We start from the raw sequence: 24,087 nt of genomic DNA, 5'->3' as shown, positions 1-24,087 counted from the left end.
AACCCTGTTATAAATGAACCCAGGCACCGTTTTCAAAATAATGCCTACAGTCAAGGATTGTGGTGGTAGCACCATGGTTTATTTGAAGTACAAGTAGGATTGAAAAACAAGTAAACTTTATATGCTTAATTGTGTTTCATTGTATCCATTAAACCAGAGCTGGGCAAATATTTTGACTCGGGGACCACATTAAAAGAAAAAAATGTGTCTGGGGGCCAATGTGTATATGTGTTTAAATGATATATATACACATTTATCTGTAAAAATCTGCTGATTGTTTGGCTCCCTTTTTTTCCAGGAACACTAATACAAAAAGTCACAATATCCGATAGAGTTCTAAAAAAGTTATGACAGACCACCTAAAAAAAATGAATGGAACTTTACAGTTTTTTACTGAATGAGACACCCAAAATGTACAAGAAAATAAAGAAAGTAGGATTTACAATATTACCGGTAACTATGAACATATGAACATCGCTCCTCTTGTACTTCTCAGACCAGCTCCTCGATACAATCAAGAAAAACACAACAAAAATGTAAAATAGAGCAACATATGAATGCAAAAGGTAATAAACACCGACAATATGACATATAATCACTTTTATGCAGACATTTGTTGTAAAAATTTGACATTTGACACACGCGTTTCAGGCTGGCTGCTCTGAAAAAAAAACCCCGCCCAATCTGCTTTGTTCCTCGTCTGAGCTGCTGTGACGTAGATTACCGTAATAACTCCTATAACACTAAAAAGTGCAGATTCTAACCATTGAAATACTTTCTATAGTTAAAGACTTACAATCATTTAAAAACAGCACTGCACATCATAATGGCGGCGACAGTTTTGACGTTAAAGGTCTAAAACATTTATGTAGAATGTCCGGCAGGCCGGATTGAACATCTTAATGGGCCGCATGTGGTCCGCGGGCCGTATTTTGCCCAAGTCTGCATTAAACCATATTCAGTTGTATTTACAATCTGCAAAGTATGTGAAAATGCCATCTAAACATCACAAAATTGGAATGTCTTTGGCAATTTTCATAGATTCGGGGTAGATGACATCATGATGGGAATGCTTCTGCACTCTGATCGTATCAGCGGATCAGTCATACTGGAAATATGCAAAAATTAGAAAGCGATGTGCTGTCTATCATTTAAGACACGAACGTATATTTTTTTCTTTGTTTATGCATTCTAAGTCGTAGAAAAAATTTAAAATAAAAAGTCATCCAACAACTGAGTGAATGGCAGCTCTCTGTTCTGCCCAAAAAATCCTCTGAATAACCATCCAACGATACTATATTTACATATCGTGACCTGAATATTAACTAAATATTAGCGATATTGCTTTCATAAGTGCTAACGCTAACATGCATTGATAACAGAGAGGTAACTATAGTGTATGCTGCATCATGGCGTCTCGGCTCATCAAAGTTATTCCAGATTCTAAATCATGCCTCTCATCTGGATAATTGGAGGACTTAACCATGAATCTAGAAGTTGTTCATTCAATTTACACCAGGAGATGGAGTCAAAGACAAATAAAGACGGTGTCTGCAGGCAGCAACTTTTCCTTCTAACCCTTCGTGTGCATCATGATTATTTTCTTTATCTAAGCGGGAAGATATGAACATCCTATCAGTTGTCATCGCAGTGAGAGCAGACAAGTAAGTAAGTAATTGTTTTATTATGTTTGTAGTTTGTATTTCTTGTTTAGCACTTAGCAATATGGCTACATAATGCTATAGTGTTTCACTAAAGCTACAGCTGTTTAGCAGAGTTTCTCAAACTTGTAGGTCATCCTCCTTGTATTTACACTAAAAAGTCTAAGGTATGTTAACCTAAGTTTGAAGCAAAGGTGCTAATACTAATCGCCACGTTTGGCGAGGCGTGTTTTAAAGCAACACTTGAAGCGCGGCGCTTCCTTGTTTAAAGCGTCACCTTTGCCGTTGGTTTTGAAGCCCAAATACCTTCATATTGTACTTCACGCACACTTTATTAACCAGTAAATTTGGCGTTTTTTGCCATTCTTCCCCACCACGATGTTATTGCTTGTATGCACTTTGTGTGTGCGTTTTGACACACTCAACGTCATGCGCCTCGGCTCTGTAGTCACCGCCACACAGCTGCACTCAGATGAAAGAACGGTACCGGTACTTTTCAAAGGCAGTATCATACCGATTTCAATCAATTAGTATCACGGTACTTTATTAGTACCGGTATTGTTATCATCCGTTGCCCAGATCATGTTTTGTTTAGTTTTTGACTACCTAAGTTCTGTTTCAGTACCCCTGAGTTTGTGTTTTTGGTTACCATGGGTGCTGATTAGTATCACCTGCCTCTGATTAGTGTTTCGGAACGCTCACCTGCTGCCGGGCACTAATCAGAGAGCTACTTATTCCCGTTTTTCACCACAATCAGTCTGGCTGTCTTATTTGCTCAATGCAATACGTTACGTTGATGATTTCTATGATTCTTGATTCTTGTTGATGTGCTAAGCTTCGCCATTGCTCCCATGCTATTGGCACGCTGTTTTGTAATTTTTAGTATACTGCATGATTTATGGACAATAAATAATTTCCTTACCTGCACCTTGCCTCCGGAGTTCCATCTGCATCTTGGGAGAACGATCCACACATTAAAATGCGACCACGGCGTAACAGGTATACCCTATTTCAGGCTCACCTCGGTAGGGTATAACTTATTGATCCAACTCTTATTTAGTTCATTAAAAGAGGTCTGATTCCAATCATGCGTTTATGCTGTGATTTATACCTAAACCTGGGCAGAATGGGTTTTCGCACAACTCTTTGTATGAACTCCTTCTCTCCTGCAACTCCGCAAGGAACAACAAAGCCTGCTTCATGGAATTACGTCCGCCTGTTATCCTTACCTTAAGAGAAAGGTCAAGTGCAGGGGGGTGGGGAACAACGTGTCATTCAAAATGCAAAGCGAACACACGCAGGTGCTACCACGGAGCATGTGTGCATGCAAGCGGATGGCTGACTGGGCGAGTGGATGAAAAGACGACGGTAAAGAGTTGCTGTGCCGCCCATTGTCTCTCCGTTCTTATTGTGATTGTTTTCCTGCAGGAAATGCAGCCCTCGTCTGACAAAGGCCCGATAAATACTTTATACAGTGCATAATGTGTGCAGTGTGGAGCGCTGGGGAGAGAGAACGAGGGGCGTCCTCATGAGGGCATATGCTTTGAATTCCTAATGACACTCCTGTTAATGTTACTGGCACAGGCGCACTGAGAGCCAAAGACTCTTTTCCGTCTGCCAACACCTCCCTGCTCGCATGCACAGGCAAGACCAGATCTCTCCACCCACCCCGGCTGACTCAAAGCCATCTTCAAAACAGTGGATGTTTCCGCACAATTCTTTGCACTTAAAAATACTACTATAGATAAGATACTATACCGGTACTAGTATAGTATCGTGCTACTTATGAATCTAAAACGGTACTATATTCTGTTTTAAAAGTACCAGTTCCCCTTTTTTTTTTTTTTTTTTTTTTAACGGGCATGACATTATGTACCAAATAAAATTGCTTCGAGGTCGGTAAGCGCAACCAAAATTTTGTCGATTTTTGAGAAAATGAAAGTATTTGAAGTGCGCATTATAGTCCAAAAAATACGGTATTTATTTACACTAATTGTGTGTCTTTATACACAAGAAGCTAATAATAATAGTTTCTTGGAATGGCAAGTATCATTAGAGCAAGAGGCTAAACATGTTACACACCGAGACCAAGCAGGAGCAGGCATCCTAATAGCTAAGTTAACCGTTAAGCTAGCTTTATGCTACACCAAGAAAGAAGTGCTTAGTAAAGTTTAAGAAGTGGAGATAAAACCACATACTAATGAATCTAAAACGGTATTATACTTACTCTGTTTGCAAAGTACCCGTTCCCCCCCCTTTTTTTTTTTTTAACGGGCATGACAGTGCGCCGTCGTCACGTCGTGACATTGCTGGTTTTACGAGCAGAGGAGCATGTCAACGGATGCATTTTGGCCTAAAAACTAACGATAAAGGTGAAGCTATAACACTGAAACGCCCTCAGGAAGAGGTGCTTTAAGACATGGCTAGCTAGCGAGCAGACTAACATCCAACCGCTGTCGGCAGTGTTGTAGCTACTTCTAAATCACTAATCCTCGCCTCCATGGCGACAAATAAAGTAAGTTTCTTACAAGTATCATCCCTGCAGGACGAGGAATAGCTAAACATGCTTCACTACATACGGTAGGAGGATACAATAGCTCACCGGCATCACCGCTAACAAAAGAATGTAAACAAATCCACATTACTGCAGAATAAGCAGTAATTAACAGGAAATTAACAGGTAGATTAACAAGAATTAGACAGAGGATAATATAAGAACAACTGTTGGTGTGTTAGCATTGTCACAGTCAGTGCACGCCATGTAAGAGAAGGACGTGTCCATCCATACTTTGGTGGTGTTGATACCAAAGGTAGTATCAGTATATAATCAATACTAAAGTGATTCAATCCATATTTTTTTTCCTCAAAATATATATTTTTGGGTGCTTTTTGTTCAAGTTTACAACTGCCAATAATTCCCTGGAAACAGCAGGACCTCGGGAAGAAGTGCTTTAAGACATGGCTAGCTAACTAGCAGCTAACATTCATCCGTAGTCGGTAGTGTTTTAGCTACTTCTAAATCACTAATCCTCGTCTCCATGGCGACAAATTTAAAGTAAGTTTCTTACAAGTATCATCCCTGCAGGACGAGGAATAGTTAAACATGCTTCACTACACACCGTAGGAGGATACAATAGCTCACCGGCGTCACAATGTAAACAAATGCCATGGGTGGATCTACACCTGACATCCACTGTAGTGATACCAAGTACAAGGGCGTAATTAGTCGATACTACGCGATATTTTTTATCGTCACAAAATCTTTTTTCCTTTTAAAAAAATTCATATTATGTTTATAATCTCAGGAAATACGTCCCTGGACACATGAGGACTTTGAATGTGACCAATTTTAGGTATCGTATCGATACCTAAATTTGTGGTATCATCCAAAACTAATGTAAAGTATCAAACAACAGAAGAATAAGTGATTATTACATTTTAACAGGAGTGTAAATACAACATGTTGAAATGTAAAATAACCAGATATTAACAGTAATCGCCGCAGCGTTCTTTGTATCGGGATGCCGCAAGACGCTAGACTGCTCAGCCGGTCTAATCAGGTCTCGCTCGTGTCACTATTCCCCATTTTGAAGCAAATATAGTCCTGGCGCCGTCTTTCTGGCACTGGTGTAGTAGATGTTGGATCAATGCGGAAAGAAAGTACAGCTAATAGGATCCTGTTGGAAACTGTCGAAAAACACTGCCTGGCGGCCAGCGGGCTGCTGGTACGTGGGGGATGTTACTAAACGTTTCCATGCTGCTGACCCGAAGACTTGATGTAAACGAATTCAAACACTTTTCGCAATGAGGGGGAGGAAAACATGCATCATGGCTTTCAGGAACGCTCATCACATAAGGCGTCGGATCGCATATTAGAAATTTGTCCAAACTATTTCCATCACATTACATCTGAGATATTATTGTTTGGAGTATTGCGTTCTCTCATAAATCCGAGATGTGTTTTATTGAAGCCGAGCGCGACGTCTGCAGGGGGAAAGAAACGGAAGGGAGGGAGGGTGAAAAATCTACATAATATAAATCCATACATGGCCCAGTTATCTCTCCGTCGCACCCTTCCCTGATTGATTCCTTTATCTGGGGGAAGCAGGAGACATGCTCTGTTTGCTCGCGTGGTGGCCAGCAGGAAAACAGAGAAAGACACTTATTAAAAAGGTCATCTCGCAGAGGGTTAAAATAGCTGGGCACTGCTCTCTCTGGAGGGGCCGGGGAGGAAAGGAGGGGCGAAGGACACAAGGAAAGGTGTTGCTCCAGGGAGCTGGAGACGTAATGAAAGAATGGCCATTCCAGCAGCCTGTGTGTGTGTGTGTGTGTGTGTGTGTGTGTGTGTGTGTGTGTGTGTGTGTGTGTGTGTGTGTGTGTGTGTGTGTGTGTGAGCCTACTCAAATGCCTTCCAAAGGCAATCTGTAGAATTAAACTTTCTGGTAAACGAGGAGTGAACCACAGCAGTTTCTCCTTCTCCAGACAAAGCACTGGTTAAGTGTTTCTTTGGAGAGGCCTGTGGAAAAGCAATGGCTTCCAGTCTCCCTTCAGCGGCAAGATCCCCACATGGAAACCTGATCCGCAGCCATCCTGGAGCCGCCGCAGCAACACACACACACACACACACACACACACACACACACACACACACACACACACACACACACACACACACACACACACATCACCCTTGCACAAGTCCCCCCTTGGAGCCCCACAGTTTGAAGGGGTGCTCTGGGAGGGGGGTGGACATTCCTGTAGCCTTACCCCAGCCGGCCTCAACTCTCTGGGGGAGCATTCTTGCAGCCCTGCCCTATAGCCTTCACTCGGGATCTCCAGGGGAGCATTCCTGCAGCCCTGCCCCGGCCCAGCGGAGGCTCCCTGGGGATGCATTCCTGCAGCACTCGCTCTCTTACTCCCTTTCCTCCCTTCCCTTCCCTCCCCTCGCAGGCTCTCGCCTTCCTCCGCAGTCGAGCATTAGCGCGATCGATAGCACCGATTGCATCTGGGACACGAGGCAATCCATACCCATGCGCTCCCTTAGCGCACTGCAGTGGTCATGGCTTAAGTGCATGGAAAGGTGTTACACCTCCGCCAGAAGGGGGTGAGGGCTGGGGAGGTGGGGGGGCTGGAGACAATGGTCGCCATTGATCGTGGGGACATGTAACATCTTTTTCTTCCTTACCGTGCATCATGGGTGTGGTTGGCGTACAGACCTGACTACTTTTAGCAAGGCTGCAGCAGGATGCCAAGGGCGTTTATTTTTTACATGTTCATAAGCATGTCGAGCATCGTAAGTAAGGATGTGCCGATCAATCGGCCACTGATCAGTATCGGACGATTTTCGTGAAAACGTCAATAATGCCAACCACAAACGCCGATCTCTTCCAGCTGATGCAGTATTTATTTTTGTTCCCGCCGGCTAATTGTGTGTCTTTATACACAAGAAGCTAATAATATTAATTTCTTAGAATGGCAAGTATAATTAGAGCAAGAGGCTAAAAATGTTACACACCAACAGCAAGCAGGAGCAAGCATCCTAATTGCTAAGCTAACCGTTAAGCTAGCTATACGCAACACCAAAAAAGAAGTGCTTAGTAAAGTTTAAGAAGTGTAGATGAAACCACATTACCCCAGAAAGTAAGCAGCTATTAACAGGAAATTAACAGGTAGATTTTTTTTAACGGGCATGACGGCGCGTCGTCATGTCGTGACATTGCTGGGTTTACGAGCAGAGGAGCATGTTCGGCAGCACACAATCAGAGAGTACTTACAAGCAGACAAAGTGTGTAGACAGAAAAGGAAGAATGGACGCATTTTGGCCTAAAAATCCAACGATAAAGGTGAAGCTATAACACTGAAACGCCCTCAGGAAAAGGTGCTTTAAAACATGGCTAGCTAGCTAGCAGCTAACATCCATCCGCAGTCGGCAGTGTTTTAGCTACTTCTAAATCACTAATTCTCGCCTCCCTGGCGACAAATAAAGTACGTTTCTTTCAAGTATCATCCCTGCAGGACGAGGAATAGCTAAACATGCTTCACTACACACCGTAGGAGGATACAATAGCTCACCGGCGTCCCCGCTAACAAAAGATGCCTGAATGTAAACAAATTGTTATGCATTTTATTAGTAATTTTTTTCCCTGCCTTCCGCTCGATTGTAGCTGAGATAGGCTCCAGCGCCCCCCGCGACCCCAAAGGGAATAAGCGGTAGAAAATGGATGGATGGATGTAAAAACAAATACGGTAAATTGCAATAATTTCATTTCAAAATGTAGCGTATATTACTATAGATGGAAAAACAGTACAGCTGTATCTATGGTAAAAAGGCAGCTCAGTTGCCAGAATTTTACTGTAAAATGTACATTTACATGTAAATAAAAAAAAAAAAACTGCAATTTTACAGTAACATTTTGGCATCTAAGCTGCCGATTTGTTTTTTTTGTTTTTTTACCGCAAATCAACAACTGTACATTTTTCAGTGTATCACAATGCCAAAACAACACCACAGTTTATTACAGTAAAAGAAAGTACTGTTTTTTTCATTTAGAGAAAAATGCTGTAAAAAACACATTAAATTTCACAATTTTACTATGAAATCTATTGCTACTTTTACATTGCACAATTTGATGGATAACTTGCTTTGAAATCATTATCAGTATTTATTTCTATAAAAAAATGGTTTGAATGTTCGATAATATATTTTTGCATAATTAGACAATATTTAAGTTAGCATAATTTGCGATTACATGGAGTACATATTTTTTTTCTCCCAAAATAGAAAGAAAGAATACATTTAGTTACAGTACTTTATTGATACATATTATTTCCAGGCTTTCGAGGGCCAAGTAAAATGAAGTGGCGGGCCAATTCTGGCCCCCGGGCTTTGAGTTTGACACCATGGTCTAGATTGTGGCGTCTTTAGAAAATACTCGCCTATAAGACAGGTTGCTTTATTGCTCCTAAATATGTGCGACAAACAGTTGTCATCCGATGAAATGCCGATCAGTTCCACTCAGAGAGAAACCATTTGTCGCTTTTCAGCAGGTGCTGCAGCCTGATTGGAAGATGCCGCTCTATTAAAGCATCCATCTGTGAGTTGAGGCTGGATGTAAAGCAGATTAATTGGTCATGGATGTCGACATAATGCCACAAAGGAAATCTACTCCCATATTTCAGAGTGTACACACAAACACCCAGACTAAGTACTTAGTATGCCATCTTCAAGTTTCTTTTCTCCCACTGTGTTTGAATACTAATAGAGTGTTTCTGCACAATCACAATGCCCTAATGGCAATTAGATTCTTTTGTTTGCTTTCCACAGGGGCTCTTATCTAAACTGTGTATTCCCCCCCCCCCTTTTTTTTTCCAGCATTGAGCAATTAAGAGTTATTTGTCCGGAAGATTGACATTCATAAAAGCCTGGCTTCATTATAGGAGAAATATATGGCTGAGTCAGTCGTGACCACAAAGCACCAACAGCGCTCGACATAAAAGGTCTGCGAATCAAATATCGAACTCTCATAACGCTGCCGACTATTTCCTGACTATTACACCACAAAATAAGCCTAATTACAAAGAGAATTTACTAACATGCCCCTGAACGCCTCTTAAATAATGCCCTTTGTGTCTTGATGTACCCAAACAGACAAATGAGAAGTGAGATAGATGTGAAATGCATTAGTGAGACAATATGTTCAATAAAGTACTGTAACTTGTCTTACTAAATGTATTCTTTCTTTCTAGTTTAGCAGAAAAAAATACATGTACTCCATGCAATCGCAAATTTTGTTAACTTAAACATTGTCTAATAATGCAAAAATATATTATCAAACATTCAAACCATTTTTTAAATAGAAATAAATACTAATAATAATGATTTCAAAGCAAGTTATCCATCAAATTGTGCAATGTAAAAGTAGCAATAGATCCAATGGTGAAATTGTGAAATTTACTGTGGTTTTCACAGCATTTTTTTCTAAATGGAAAAAAACGGTACATTATTTTTCGGAATATAAGGCACATTTAAAATCCTTCTTTTTCCTTAAAACTCAACATTGTTATAACCAGTGTTGGGACTAACGCGTTACAAAGTACTGTAACGCCGTTATTTTCGGCGGTAACTAGTAGTCTAACGCGTATTTTTTTATATTCAGTAACTCAGTTACCGTTACTACATGATGCGTTACTGCGTTATTTAACATTATTTTTTATGTAGCTTCCGGCTAGAAACTGAGAAGATCTGAGTGTGTTTTATTGGAGCGCTGCGGTGTCGTCCTTCTGTGTCACAAGGAAAAGAAGAGGCACTCTTTGTGTGGGTGAGGGCGGAGGGGGGGCGGGCGTGTCTGTGTTTACAAACAAAACATCGTGGCGGAGCCAGAAGTCGAGTTTCTTAACATGGAGATAGTCTCACTACTTTTCTTTTGTCGAGCACAAAGAAAAGACAATTTTAGTTAAATGTAAGTTGTGTCTTGGATCAAAGATCCTATCTACTGCCCAAAACAGCAATTAAAATCTGCTGAAACAGCTACAAAAGCAACATGCTTCGACGAAGCTAGTAAAGAGAGACACACTTCACCACCACCTCCAACAGCGACTGGATTTTAACGGAGGGACTGTTAGCCAGGACAACATTTATAGAGCCATTGCAGCGTATATGTGCTAGAAGACATATAGGCTATTTCTACAGTGGAGTCACACGATTTCAGGCAGCTGGACACAGTGGACAGTGAGTACATAAACATGGAAAGCGAGCTAAAGAAAACACTCACAAGTCTGCCTCTGCTCATCATTCAGCACTGAAGGTACACACTGTCAATTCTCTTATATACTCTTTCATTCTAGACTTCTAGAGTGTTTGATTATCACATCACTCTAAATGTATAGACTATAAAGTTCACAAACATAAAGAGGGATCCTAGTGGGCCAGGCCAATATTTCCTTATCTCTAAACTAAAAGTGGGGAAATGCGTATAGTGTTCTGGGCTTCATGAAGACATGATTTTATTTCCGAATTCCTTGAGAGAAAAAAAATGCCTGGCTAGGCTTTGTGTATGTCATGTGTGCCTTCCTTGGGTGAAGCCAAGTTTACAGCTATATTGTTATTATGCTGTTTGTTACTTATGTATGTTATGTTGCAGCTATTTAAAATAGTTTTGTCCATTTGTTCTGGCCTGAAATAAATTGGCCCTTTGAAACATATCTTTGTCTTTGTGTGTTGTATGTAGACCACATTGCTTAGCAGAGTTCAGTGATGCAAATGCATGCCAAGTTGATCAACAGATTGTATTATTCTCCAGTGCAATAACAGTACTGAAATGAAGGCTAAAAGGGCATTAATGGGAGCCTTAAAAAAAAAGAAGAAAAAAAGAAGTAAGTAAATAGTTACTTTTCACAGTAACGCATTACTTTTTGGTGTAAGTAACTGAGTTAGTAACTGAGTTACTTTTGAAATAAAGTAACTGTAACTAGTTACTGGTTTTCAGTAACTAACCCAACACTGATTATAACCCGGTGTGCCTAATGTACGAAATAATTCTGGTTTTGCTTACTGTCATCAAAGCAATTTTTTTGGTACATGGTGTAATGATAAGTGTGACCAGTAGATGACAGCCGATCATAAGAGATACATGTAGACTGCAATATGACTCAAGTAAACAACACCAACATTTTATATGGTCCATTGAAAATATAGAACGTTACACATGGAGCTCAAAAATGTATCAAAATGTTTTAGTACGACTTTGGTAAGCTAAGAAGCCGCACTGCTTGATGGATTGTCGGCGCATTAAACATACGAGTATCATTATGGTGTGTGTATAAGGTAAAACATATTATCTGGCGTTTTGTTTAGCAATATTATGCTTTCCTTACCTTCTGGTACCTGCTGATGTGTATTTGGGATCTGCATAAGTCCTGAAAATTTGCACGCGTCCGCCTTTGTAGTTCGTGTCAACACCGTAGTCGATAAGCTTCTTCTTTTTCTCTATCTTCTTGTTATGGGACATTCATCCTCTGCTGTTGCCATTTGTAATATAAAGTAATGTAAAGTTCTTACTTATATCTGACAGTAAACTCGCCATGAAAGCACTAAAACATACCGGTGTAGTGAGTTTACATTATTCACCCAAGGAACTTTAGTTATTAGAGAGTTCCGGTCGGACGTTTTTTCACGGGACACATTTCCGGCGTAGTTATTGCATTAGTGAGCCACGGATGAGAAGATGCTGCTTCGTTGTTGATTGAAGTAAAGTCTGAATGTCATTAAAACAGTTAGCTCCATCTTTTGACACTTCTTCCACACCCGTCCTTACACGCTACACCGCTACAACAAAGATGACGAAAGAAGACGCTGTCGAAGGTGAGCCACGTAAATAAGACCGCCCACAAAACGGCGCATCCTGAAGCGACTGTCAGAAAGCGGCATGAAGATGATCTGTAAAACATAATCTATGCAACATTTTGACCAAAGAACCACCATTACATGTTAAGTAGACCACAAGGAAGTGTTTTACATTTAGAAAAAAATACTAATAATATGACTCTTTTAATGCGCCCTATAATACGGTGCACCTTTTGTATGAAAAAATATCAAAAATAGACCATTCATCGGCAGTGCGCCCTATGGTCTGGAAAATACGGTACTCCATGCAATCGCAAATTTTGTTAACTTAAATATTGTCAAATTATGCAAAAATATGTTATCAAACTTTCTAACTATTTTTTAAATACAAATAAATACTAATAATAATGATTTCAAAGCAAGTTATCCATCAAATTGTGCAATGTAAAAGTAGCAATAGATTTTATTGTAAAATTGTAAAATTTACTGTGGTTCTCTAAATGAAAAAAACTGTACTTTTTTTTTACTGTAATAAACTATGGTGCCATTTTGGCATTTACAGTAATACACCGGAAATCTACAGTTGCTGATTTGCCAAAAAAAAACTGGCAGCTCAGGGGTCAAAATATTACTGCAAAAATTTTTTTTTTTATTTAAAGTAAAAAATGATAAATAAATAAATGGGTTATACTTGTATAGCGCTTTTCTACCTTCAAGGTACTCAAAGCGCTTTGACAGTATTTCCACATTTACCCATTCACACACTGATGGCGGGAGCTGCCATGCAAGGCGCTAACCAGCAGCCATCAGGAGCAAGGGGTGAAGTGTCTTGCCCAAGGACACAACGGACATGACTAGGATGGTAGAAGGTGGGGATTGAACCCCAGTAACTAGCAACCCTCCGATTGCTGGCACGGCCACTCTACCAACTTCGCCGCAAAGGTAAGTTCTACAGTAAAATTCTGGCAACTGAGCTGCCGTTTTTTGTTTTTTTTTACCATAAAAACAGCAGTACTGTTTATCCATTTACAGTAATATACACTACATTTTATGGTGAAATTATTGCAACTTACCATATTTTTTTTACATTTTAGTTTAAAAAAAAAATCTCCCAATAAAAATGCATTAAAAAATTGTGTAATAATAGTATTCACTGTTAGAGCCAAACATAACTGCCATGTGGCTCTCAGTGAAAACGACTTTAACACCTACAGTATATTACTACGTTGGATGGAAATAAATGTGAAGCGTGCTTTGATTTCTCGCACACACATATGCTCCCAAAGTCACACCTACAATAAATATGCGTGTGTGCATCTCCACGTGTGACTGGTGAGAGCGAATATTCTCAGCCGCGTGAAATTCAGTGGCGCGTTTAGCTTTTAATTTGTGGTTTTCATGCTGGAAAAAGTGAAATTGAGCTGGATACGAATGCGAGGATGCAGAGCGTTAACTTGAACCAGGCTAAAATTTGCTATGAAATCACAAAAGATATCTCACAGCAAAGAACAGTAGTCTTCTAAAATAGCCAAAACCAGTGAAGTTGGCACGTTGTGTAAATCGTAAATAAAAACAGAATACAATGATTTTGAAATCCTTTTCAACCTATATTCAATTGAATAGACTGCAGAGACAAGATACTTAATGTTCGAACTGGTAAACTTTATTTTTTGCAATTATTAGCTCATTTGGAATTTGATTACTGCAAAATGTTTCAAAAAAGCTGGCACAAGTGGCAAAAAAGACTGAGAATGTTGAGGATTGCTCATCAAATACTTATTTGGAACATCCCACAGGTGAACAGGCTAATTGGGAACAGGTGGGTTTCATGATTGGGTATAAAAGCAGATTCCATGAAATACTCAGTCATTCACAAACAAGGATGGGGCGAAGGTCACCACTTTGTAAACAAATGCATCAGCAAATTGTTGAACAGTTTAAGAACGACATTTCTCAACAAGCTATTGCAAGGAATTTAGGGATTTCACCATCTACGGTCTGGAATATCATCAAATTGTTCAGAGTAACAGGAGAAACCAACATTGAATGCCCTTGACCTTCGATCCCTCAGGCGGTACTGTATCGAAAAGCGACATCAGTGTGTAAAGGATATCACCACATGGGCTCAGTAACACTTCAGAAAACCACAGTCAATAACTAAAGTGTGTCCCTACAACTGTAAGTGCAAGTTAAAACTCTATTATGCAAAGCGAAAGCCATTTATCAACAACACCCAGAAACCCTGCCGGCTTCGCTGGGCCCGAGCTCCTCTAAGATGGACTGATGCAAAGTGGAAATGTGTTCTGTAGTCTGACGAGTCCACATTTAAAATTATTTTTGGAAACTGTGGACGTCTTGTCCTCCGGACCAAAGAAGAAAAGAACCATTCGGAAAGTTTTTCGGCACAAATCATTGTATTCTGTTTTTATTTACGATTTACACAACGTGCCAATTTCAAGGGTTTTGGGTTTTGTAATAATGGTAAACATAGCAGAAAAAACACAAATCATGCATGGCTTTTGTAAAATTTGATTGATCTTGACTAGTTTGCTGTAGAAAGCACGACAACATGAAATCAGATCAGGGAATTTACGCCACATTTCTCTAGACATCCTACACATGAGTAGAAACAGGAGTTCAGAACATCGAGAAAAGCATTCTGCCAATAAAATAAGTATTATAATCGACCCTCGCCACTTCAATAATTGCAGATTCACTATTGGGGATTTAAAAATGAATTTTTTGGAACCATATTGTATGTACTTTTTGTCTAAATTAATTCATTTTGAATTGTAAAATACTTATGTTGGCCGATATAAATACATATTTACTTTGTTAGCTACTAAAATGACAGTACTTGTTAGCCTTAAACTCAATTACGGTATGTAACTATAATCCTAGCTCTGTTACATATGAAATACAAACCCCGTTTCCATATGAGTTGGGAAATTGTGTTAGATGTAAATATAAACGGAATACAATGATTTGCAAATCCTTTTCAACCCATATTCAGTTGAATATGCTACAAAGACAACATATTTGATGTTCAAACTGATAAACTTTTTTTTTTGTGCAAATAATCATTAACTTTAGAATTTGATGGCAGCAACACGTGACAAAGAAGTTGGGAAAGGTGGCAATAAATACTGATATAGTTGAGGAATGCTCATCAAACACTTATTTGGAACATCCCACAGGTGAACAGGCAAATTGGGAACAGGTGGGTACCATGATTGGGTATAAAAGTAGATTCCATGAAATGCTCAGTCATTCACAAACAAGGATGGGGCGAGGGTCACCACTATGTCAACAAATGCGTGAGCAAATTGTTGAACAGTTTAAGAAAAACCTTTCTCAACCAGCTATTGCAAGGAATTTAGGGATTTCACCATCTACGGTTCGTAATATCATCAAAGGGTTCAGAGAATCTGGAGAAATCACTGCACGTAAGCAGCTAAGCCCATGACCTTCGATCCCTCAGGCTGTACTACATCAACAAGCGACATCAGTTTGTAAAGGATATCACCACATGGGCTCAGGAACACTTCAGAAACCCACTGTCAGTAACTACAGTTGGTCGCTACATCTGTAAGTGCAAGTTAAAACTCTCCTATGCAAGGCGAAAACCGTTTATCAACAACACCCAGAATCGCCGTCGGCTTCGCTGGGCCTGAGCTCATCTAAGATGGACTGATACAAAGTGGAAAAGTGTTCTGTGGTCTGACGAGTCCACATTTCAAATTGTTTTTGGAAACTGTAGACGTCGTGTCCGCCGGACCAAAGAGGAAAAGAACCATCCGGATTGTTATAGGCGCAAAGTTGAAAAGCCAGCATCTGTGATGGTATGGGGGTGTATTAGTGCCCAAGACATGGGTAACTTACACATCTGTGAAGGCACCATTAATGCTGAAAGGTACATACAGGTTTTGGAGCAACATATGTTGCCATCCAAGCAACGTTACGTTGCTTATTTCAGCAAGACAATGCCAAGCCACGTGTTACATCAACGTGGCTTCATAGTAAAAGAGTGCGGGTACTAGACTGGCCTGCCTGTAGTCCAGACCTGTCTCCCATTGAAAATGTGTGGCGCATTATGAAGCCTAAAATACCACAACGGAGACCCCCGGACTGTTGAACAACTTAAGCTGTACATCAAGCAAGAATGGGAAAGAATTCCACTTCAAAAATGTGTCTCCTCAGTTCCCAAATGTTTACTGAGTGTTGTTAAAAGGAAAGGCCATGTAACACAGTGGTGAACATGCCCTTTCCCAACTACTTTGGCACGTGTTGCAGCCATGAAATTCTAAGTTAATGATTACTTGCAATGAGTTTGAACATCAACTATGTTGTCTTTGTAGTGCATTCAATTGAATATGGGTTGAAAAGGATTTGCAAATTGTATTCCGTTTATATTTACATCTAACACAATTTCCCAACTCATATGGAAACGAGGTTTGTACATGTCTGCTGGGGACATTGCCCTGAAGCAACCAACCGATACTGGGCATAATATCGAGTTGTAGGAGTTTCAAAAACTGGATCTATCAAGACGCCATATTTGCAAAGGAAGAGTTGGGAGGAGACACACACTCACAGACACACAAAAACCTTCATCATTAGTTCTCTCTGTCACCTTGTCAGGGTATTAATAGCAGCATTCATCTATCAACAGGTCAATGACACACACTGCCAATGGCACCCTTCGTTCCTACTTTCCGCCGCTAGCTAGCATTGGGAAAAGCCTGAATGACTCTCTTGGGCCTTTTTATGGGGACGTTGTAGCCAACGTTCCCTCCAAGGTGCGCGCCTGCGCAATTGCGCATTGCTCACGTGTCCTCTGCGCACAGCAAATTAATGCCGCGCAGAAAATCAAAAATCCCATCTGAACTTTAAAATAAATAAACACATTACAATTTATTCTGTATGATTTTGCAATGCAACTCTGTGAATGACAAGTGACAACAAGAATGGCCCCAATGAATAAAACAATCTTTGTCAACACAGTTCAATTATCGTCCGTCGATACACTTTACGGACAGGAATTCAATCAATCACTTTATTGAGCAAAACTGTTTGTAACCACACCAAAAACATGAGTAAAAAAAACTTTTATCTATAAAAACTGGTAATTTTCTGCCATATAAACCAGGCTTAAACCAACGTTATCATCCGTCGTTTCAAAAGCAGTGGCTCGCTCGCTCACCTGCACCAACACACGCACTCATGGCACTTAGCCAGTGCTGCGTTTATGGCCACACAAAAAGTCGGACAACCCCAACGCCACACAATGTGTAAATGCCAGGGTGTAACACTCTGACTCCTCAATCAGATGTGTGCTTATTTTACTGCCATTTATTAAGAATGTTAATCTAAGGATATTATTCATGAAATATTGTCACTAGATTTCATAAATGCTAAAAAAAAGATGTATTTTACAGACAGAAAGTTACAGGAACTAAATGTAATCTCTGAAAGGGGTAACATTTCTTTTAAAGGTAGGACCCGCAGACAGACATACAATACTAGCACATAGGTCATGAAAATCATTGTTTTTTTGTTATTGTCATTGTAAGAGGACAAAATCACTTATATCAGAAAATTATTTTAATAAAACATTTAAATTGTTATGATGTCAGGTTTGTGGCCACAGTGTGCACGTCTGATGTTGCTCACATGTGCTCCACTGAATGCTCAGGGAGTTTGTGCGTTTGCTCACACACATGAAAAATTAGAGGGAACATTGGTTGTAGCTCTTGGTTGGAATAAATGTTACAATTCCTAGTCTGGTACTCAGACAACAGACCAAATGGTGTGTATATTTAGTGTGTTGAAAGTATCTTTGGTTTAGTTAGCATGTAAGCAGTTAGCATGTGTCATTCATTGCAAAGCAGCACATCTTTTTGCCGTGTGAAGAATAATACCTTACAATGTCTTGTTAGAGTAAAGCTTGCCTCTACAATGATGTAAGTTGTATACAAAACGACTATTGTTAGTCCATGTTGTTGTTTAATTATTCTTGTGCTGACCAATCAGAGAATAGAACAATAGTCATATTTATTTCTGTGACGCATTTGGGTACGCTTGTAGTTTTTAACATCTCAAACAAAAGGGCACTAGGGGGAAAACACACATCAGGGATATAACGATAAGGTTGGGCATAATTTGAATTTGTACGATTCTGGTTCCGATTTGGATCTTGGGTTCCTGTTCTTAACGAATCTTGATCCCTAAATAGGCAAGGTCATCATATAAATGTGCATGGTTTAAATGAGGGTGCAAACCAGAGTTATTTTTTTATGAAATGTCCTCTTTAATAACTGTGCCAAAATGTCCCCTTTAAAAATAAATGGTAGAGACTATTTCTTCTTCATTATTCGGCGAGTATTTGACGGCTATTTCTTACAGTCGGGCAGGAAGGTAGGAACCAAATTCCAACAAGTCTAACCATTCCGTGAAAAACCGTCCGACCAGAACTCTCTAATAACTAAAGTTCCTTGGGTGAATAATGCACACTCACTACACCGGTATGTTTTAGCGCTTTCATGGTGAGTTTACTGACAGATATAAGTAAGAACTTTACACTACTTTATATTACAAATGGCAACAGCGGAGGATGAATGTCCCATAACAAGAAGATAGAGAAAAAGAAGAAGCTTATCATCTACGGCGTCGCCACGGACTACAAAGGCGGAAGCGCACAATTTTACAGGACTTATGCAGATCCCAAATACAGATCAGCAGGTACCAGAAGGTGAGAAAAGTTGCTTTTGCATAATATTGTGAAACAAAACGCCAGATAATATGTTTTACATTATACACACACCATAATAATACTCGTATGTTGAAGCACAGTACAATCCATCAAGCGGTGCGGCTTCATAGCTTACCAAAGTCGTACTAAAACATTTTGATAGATTTTTGAGCGCTGTGTGTAATTTTCTATATTTTCAATGGAACATATAACATTTTGGTGCTGTTTACTTGAGTCATATTGCAGTCTACACATATCTCTTATGTGTGACTGCCATCTACTGGTCACACTTATCATTATACCATGCACATTTTGACCAAAGAACCACCATTACATGTTATGTAGACCACAAGGAAGTGTTTTACATTTAGAAAAATAAATAAATAATATGACCCCTTTAATGCGCCCTATAATCCGGTGCGCCTTTTGTATGAAAATAGACCTGAATAGACCTGCTCATCGGCAGTGCGTCTTATAATCCGGTGCGCTCTATGGTTCAGAAAATACGGTAGATTCAAAAATATTACAAATATATGTATTTTTTAATGCATGAACGTTATGATTTTAAACATTGGCATTGTAACACAAGTATCCAACTAAATTCATTACAGGTCCCTAATAAATGAAAGTTTGTTAAAAGATGTTGCAGTGTGTGTACTTTCTGAGCACATAAAAAAATATTGTGATGATGAAGATAATTGGATATGACTAATATTGCTACATCCCTAACACACATATACGCTGATTGGGAGCAGAGTAGAGCAACTATAAGTGTGAAAGTATTTGTACATCTGTACGTATTGATGTGCAGCAAACATGAGCAATGTGGGAAAAGGCAAAGCCAAAGTGGCAGTCTGGCGTGGCGCTCCCCTTGGCGCCGCGTGCTAACACGCATAGCGCACCATATTCTCCGGCGGCGGGCATGGAGCAAGCGTGGGAGTGGGAGACCAAGTGAGTGGCAGAGTGGAGGGAAGGCTCGGCGGGCTGAGCGTTGTTTACCTGTCAGCTGGCATTGATTAATCTTGTGTTCGGTGAGATCGCTCAGCGACTCGAACACCTGCTGGCAGCTGTCGCAGCTGTGCAGCGCCGGCTCCTCGTCCTCCTCCTCTCCCTCCTCGCCTTCCTCGGGAGAGAGCAACCTCTTCTTCCTCAGACGCCCGCTCGCCGCATCCTCCGACGCCCTCTCGGGAGCGCACTCTGGGTCTGTTGGAGCCACAGGAAATGACAGTCAGAAAAAGGGTGACCTCCTCTGGGTGGCAATAAGCTCGCTTGCCAAAGCCGGGATTTAATAAAAACAATAATAAAAAACTGTAATAAAAAAATGCAGGTTCAATTCGGGCCAAGCACTGGCGCCATTGCAAACGTGTTGGGCCGGGTGCAGGTGAGAGATATACACACACACCTGTGTTATTAGAAATGGTTTTACGTGGTGTTTGCCCTGCTTCACCCAAGCAAAACTTCAGTATATGAAAGCAGACTGATGGGAATACGTGTAGTTAATAAATCTTGGACTGCAGCTTTGGCCGTAGCAGGAAAAAACAAAACAATTCTAGCAGCCGTTCGTAGTGGACTGCATGAGTCAGGAGACAGAACATATCAAGCAGACATTCCGAGGCCACAGCCGTGCATGTCTGGCAGACACACACACACACGCACACACACACACGCACACACACACACACACACACACACACACAATCGAGATTGGTGTGTGTTCCGCTGTCGTCACGACACACTTCCCTAAATTATTCAGCCTCGCTCGCAGGCAGCCGCGGGTCGCGCACATCAATATTCTTCAATCCATCTGCAGTTTTTGTCTCTTGTTGGCTTTGTGCTGCAAGTAGCATCCAGGGGAACGACGACGAGGACGACGACGGACGAGTATTCTTTTCCACGCATTTAATCACGACTTGAGGTGCACACGACAGCAAAACCGTGTAAAGGTGAACATGGAAGTGCAGGTTATGAGCGGGCGGCGAGGCCGACAACCACCCGCAATGCACTTGACAATAGGGCTGATTAAAAAGGCACAATTACAATTATCGCCACCTTGGCTGAGGCTCGGTGGGGGCAAAGTACCGGCGGCCATTTTGTACCTCAATGATGCAAGCTTGGACTTACAAACATGAAGAAAGAAGCCTTTTTTCGCCTGTGCTTTTGTACTGACGAGTGAATTGGGGGAATTTTTCCTGTTTCCACTACACAATAACCCCATCTAACACCTTATGGTGTTAGATGGGGTTAAAGGGCTGGAAAAGACATTTTGAACCAAGAGGCCCTCTCCCAAGCCAACACCACCGCTACTTTTGTCCATATAATATATGCTGCAGTGTAGTCTGGGCAGCAGAAGGTGTTTATTTACTTAACTGCAGAGATTAACAGGTACTTAGTAATTAGTACAAGGATATCAAACTTGTTTGTAACAAAAACATGTATAAGGATTCCCCGTATCATATTGTTAAACAATTGCCAAGGCAATTGATTATTTTATAGATTTTTAAACGTACACTATTAAAAAATCTGCTGATTTTGTAGTAAAAATTTTACCATACAATTTGCATTGTACTAGGGTTTAGTATCGCGGTTCTATTGAATCATAAACGGTACTAAACTCTTTTTGAAAAGTGCCGGTTCCTTTTTTTTTTTTTAAACGGTCATTACGGCGCGTCGTCACGTCGTGACATTGCTGGTTTTACGAGCAGAGGAGCATGTTCGGCAGTGCACAATCACGGAGTACTTACAAGCAGACACAGTGTGTAGACAGAAAAGGGAGAATGGAAGCATTTTGGCCTAAAAACTAACAATAAAGGTGAAGTTATAACACTGAAACGCTCTCAGGAAGAGGTGCTTTAAGACATGGCTAGCTAGCTAGCGGCTAACATCTATCTGCAGTCTGCAGTGTTTTAGCTACTTCTAAATCACTAATCCTCGCCTCCATGGCGACAAATAAAGTAAGTTTCTTACAAGTATCATCCCTGCAGGACGAGGAATAGCTAAACATGCTTCACTACACACTGTAGGAGGATACAATAGCTCACCGGCATCACCGCTAACAAAAGCTACTGCTCCTAAATGCCAAACAAATGCCATGGGTGGATCTACACCTGACATCCACTGTAATGATACCAAGTACAATAGGAGCCTTTGTTTGCTTACTTACTACTAAAAGACAAGTTGTCTAGTATGTTTACTATTTTACTTAAGGCCAAAATTGTTCTTCGATTGCAATAAGAAACATATGTTTAATGTACTGTAAGATTTTTTTGTTCAAATAAAGCCAATAATGCAATTTCTTTGTGGTCCTCTTTATTTAGAAAAATATCAAAAAGTATCGAAATACATTTTGGTTCCGGTACCGTACCATTTTTAATACCTTTGTGCACGTACCCCAAGTTCGGTTGCATACTTGGCACTGGCTCAAATAGGTGTATTCATAGTGGACTGCCTTAGTGTAATGTTGCTATTTCCCATGCCAAAAATGCAAGTAAGAAAGCGCTCTAAAGTACAGTAAAACCCCACTTTTGGATATGCCATAGACATGCTACTGATTAGCATTAGCAATTTTACATGGCCGTTTCAACACCTCCAGATATGGTAATGAAAACCACAACTAAGACGCATATTACAATCCAACAGCTGGTGTGTAATAAGTACAATACTTACAGTACAAACACTGTGTAGGGCTGATCAAAAGACAAGACTGGCCATAGTCTACACACTACTGCCATTTAATGTCTTGGAATTGCAACTACATGCAAAGCCTACTATATAATACTTGCACATGATATGAAATGTAAGAAAACAAGATATATCAACTGGACAGCACAGTTATTATCAGCTGACAGTTAAATGTTCTATGAAAAGTTTTGATTTTACTGTTAAAAATTACATTTATTACCACATGAACACACATAGAATTGCTGAAAATTGGTAACAATATAGATTACCAGGTACTGGGACTTGGCACCGTATTGGTTCAAATGTGAAAGGTACCCATCCCTAATTGAGACGCCATTAAAATATTCCGCCGTATGCTGAATATCCGTAAGGAAACATATTTCATAACTTAAAGACCACCCAGGCTTTTTCCTTCTTTCGCCGCCCGTCCCCCCACCACAGTATTGATGCCACATCACACCCTTCATTGTCCTTCCCTTCTGGAGACTGAGCATGCCCTCTAAAAATATCAACCGGGTGGTCCCCGGTGGGAGCATGCAGAAAAGAGCGGAAGGTGTTTCATGAAAATGAAAATCCCAACCCAATCCTCACAGATGCAGGCCTTTGTCGCTCTAGGGGGGCCAAACGCCACACGATATAGACCTCATCGAGGCAGACACAGAATGACAATAGCCACGAGAAAGTCGACTCTTTCAACCATCTGTCTGACTACCAGTTTTTTTATTTAGTCCACCCCAAGAGGCGTTTGGAATCATTAATACATCAGACAATACAGCTATGACCTGACAAATAGATGGGTATACTGCTTGTATGATAGCCTCATGTCTTGTCATAAATACTGTACCTTATGTAGTAACCTTAACGACTATGCTAAAACTACATTTACAACATTAACATGGTCCTGGCTGGTCCACCGACATTACAGAACACGACAGTATAGGTAATCCAGGGTCGCCAAAGCAACAACAGAAACCCTACTCGACCCTGTGATGTTAAGATACAAGTATTACATATTGTAGCTTTAAAGTATGCAGTACATACACCGACTGGCAACAACATTGTTTGATCATCTTAATGTGTGACAGAACTAGGGCTCACACCCGGGCTAACATGGACACAACATGAAAGGTGACCTGGCTGGTCCACAAACATTATAGAACACGAGAGTATACGTAAAATGCAACAACAAAAAGATGCTACTCTCCGTGTGGCGTTATGATTGAATGACTTTGGAGTAAACATACACCAACTGGCAACAAGATTGTCTGATCATATTAGTGTGTGACAGTACTAAAGTCCTGGCTGATCCACTAAATTAAGAGATGCTAGGTTGCTACGACAACACCAGTGATGCTATTTTCCTTATCACAAGATGGTTTGACAATAACATCATTTTTAAGTTATGGGTCTAAGGCACAGGTGTCAAACTCAGGTCTGGCTCACCACATCATTTTTTATGGCCCATGTAAGCCTGGAAATAATGTGTCAATAAAGCACTCAATCTATTATTACTAAATGGATTTTTTTCCATTTTGACAGAAAAAGTATATGTACTGCATGAATTTGCATATATTTTTATTTAATATCATCAATATTACAACAATATTATATTATTAAACATTAAACGTGTTTCATAAAACAAAAATAAATACTCC

General features: G+C 40.3%; 1 protein-coding gene across 8 annotated transcripts in view; it reads right to left on the bottom strand.

The window, feature by feature from the left end:
• The window catches only part of LOC133618792 (zinc finger protein 521-like), a 295,725-nt gene that overhangs the window by 207,609 nt on the left and 64,029 nt on the right, over positions 1 to 24,087 (bottom strand). For all 8 annotated transcript variants that reach the window (XM_061979506.2, XM_061979501.2, XM_061979503.1 and 5 more), the window contains one exon: positions 19,754 to 19,957. In XM_061979506.2, the coding sequence (XP_061835490.1) occupies positions 19,754 to 19,957 (204 nt within the window). The remainder of the gene's footprint in view (positions 1 to 19,753; positions 19,958 to 24,087) is intronic.

Source organism: Nerophis lumbriciformis, linkage group LG19 (genome assembly GCF_033978685.3).
Source record: "Nerophis lumbriciformis linkage group LG19, RoL_Nlum_v2.1, whole genome shotgun sequence".
In the NCBI taxonomy this organism is placed as follows: Eukaryota; Metazoa; Chordata; class Actinopteri; order Syngnathiformes; family Syngnathidae; genus Nerophis; species Nerophis lumbriciformis.
Note: the sequence above shows the minus strand (reverse complement) of the source record. Positions and strands in the feature narration are given on the sequence as shown.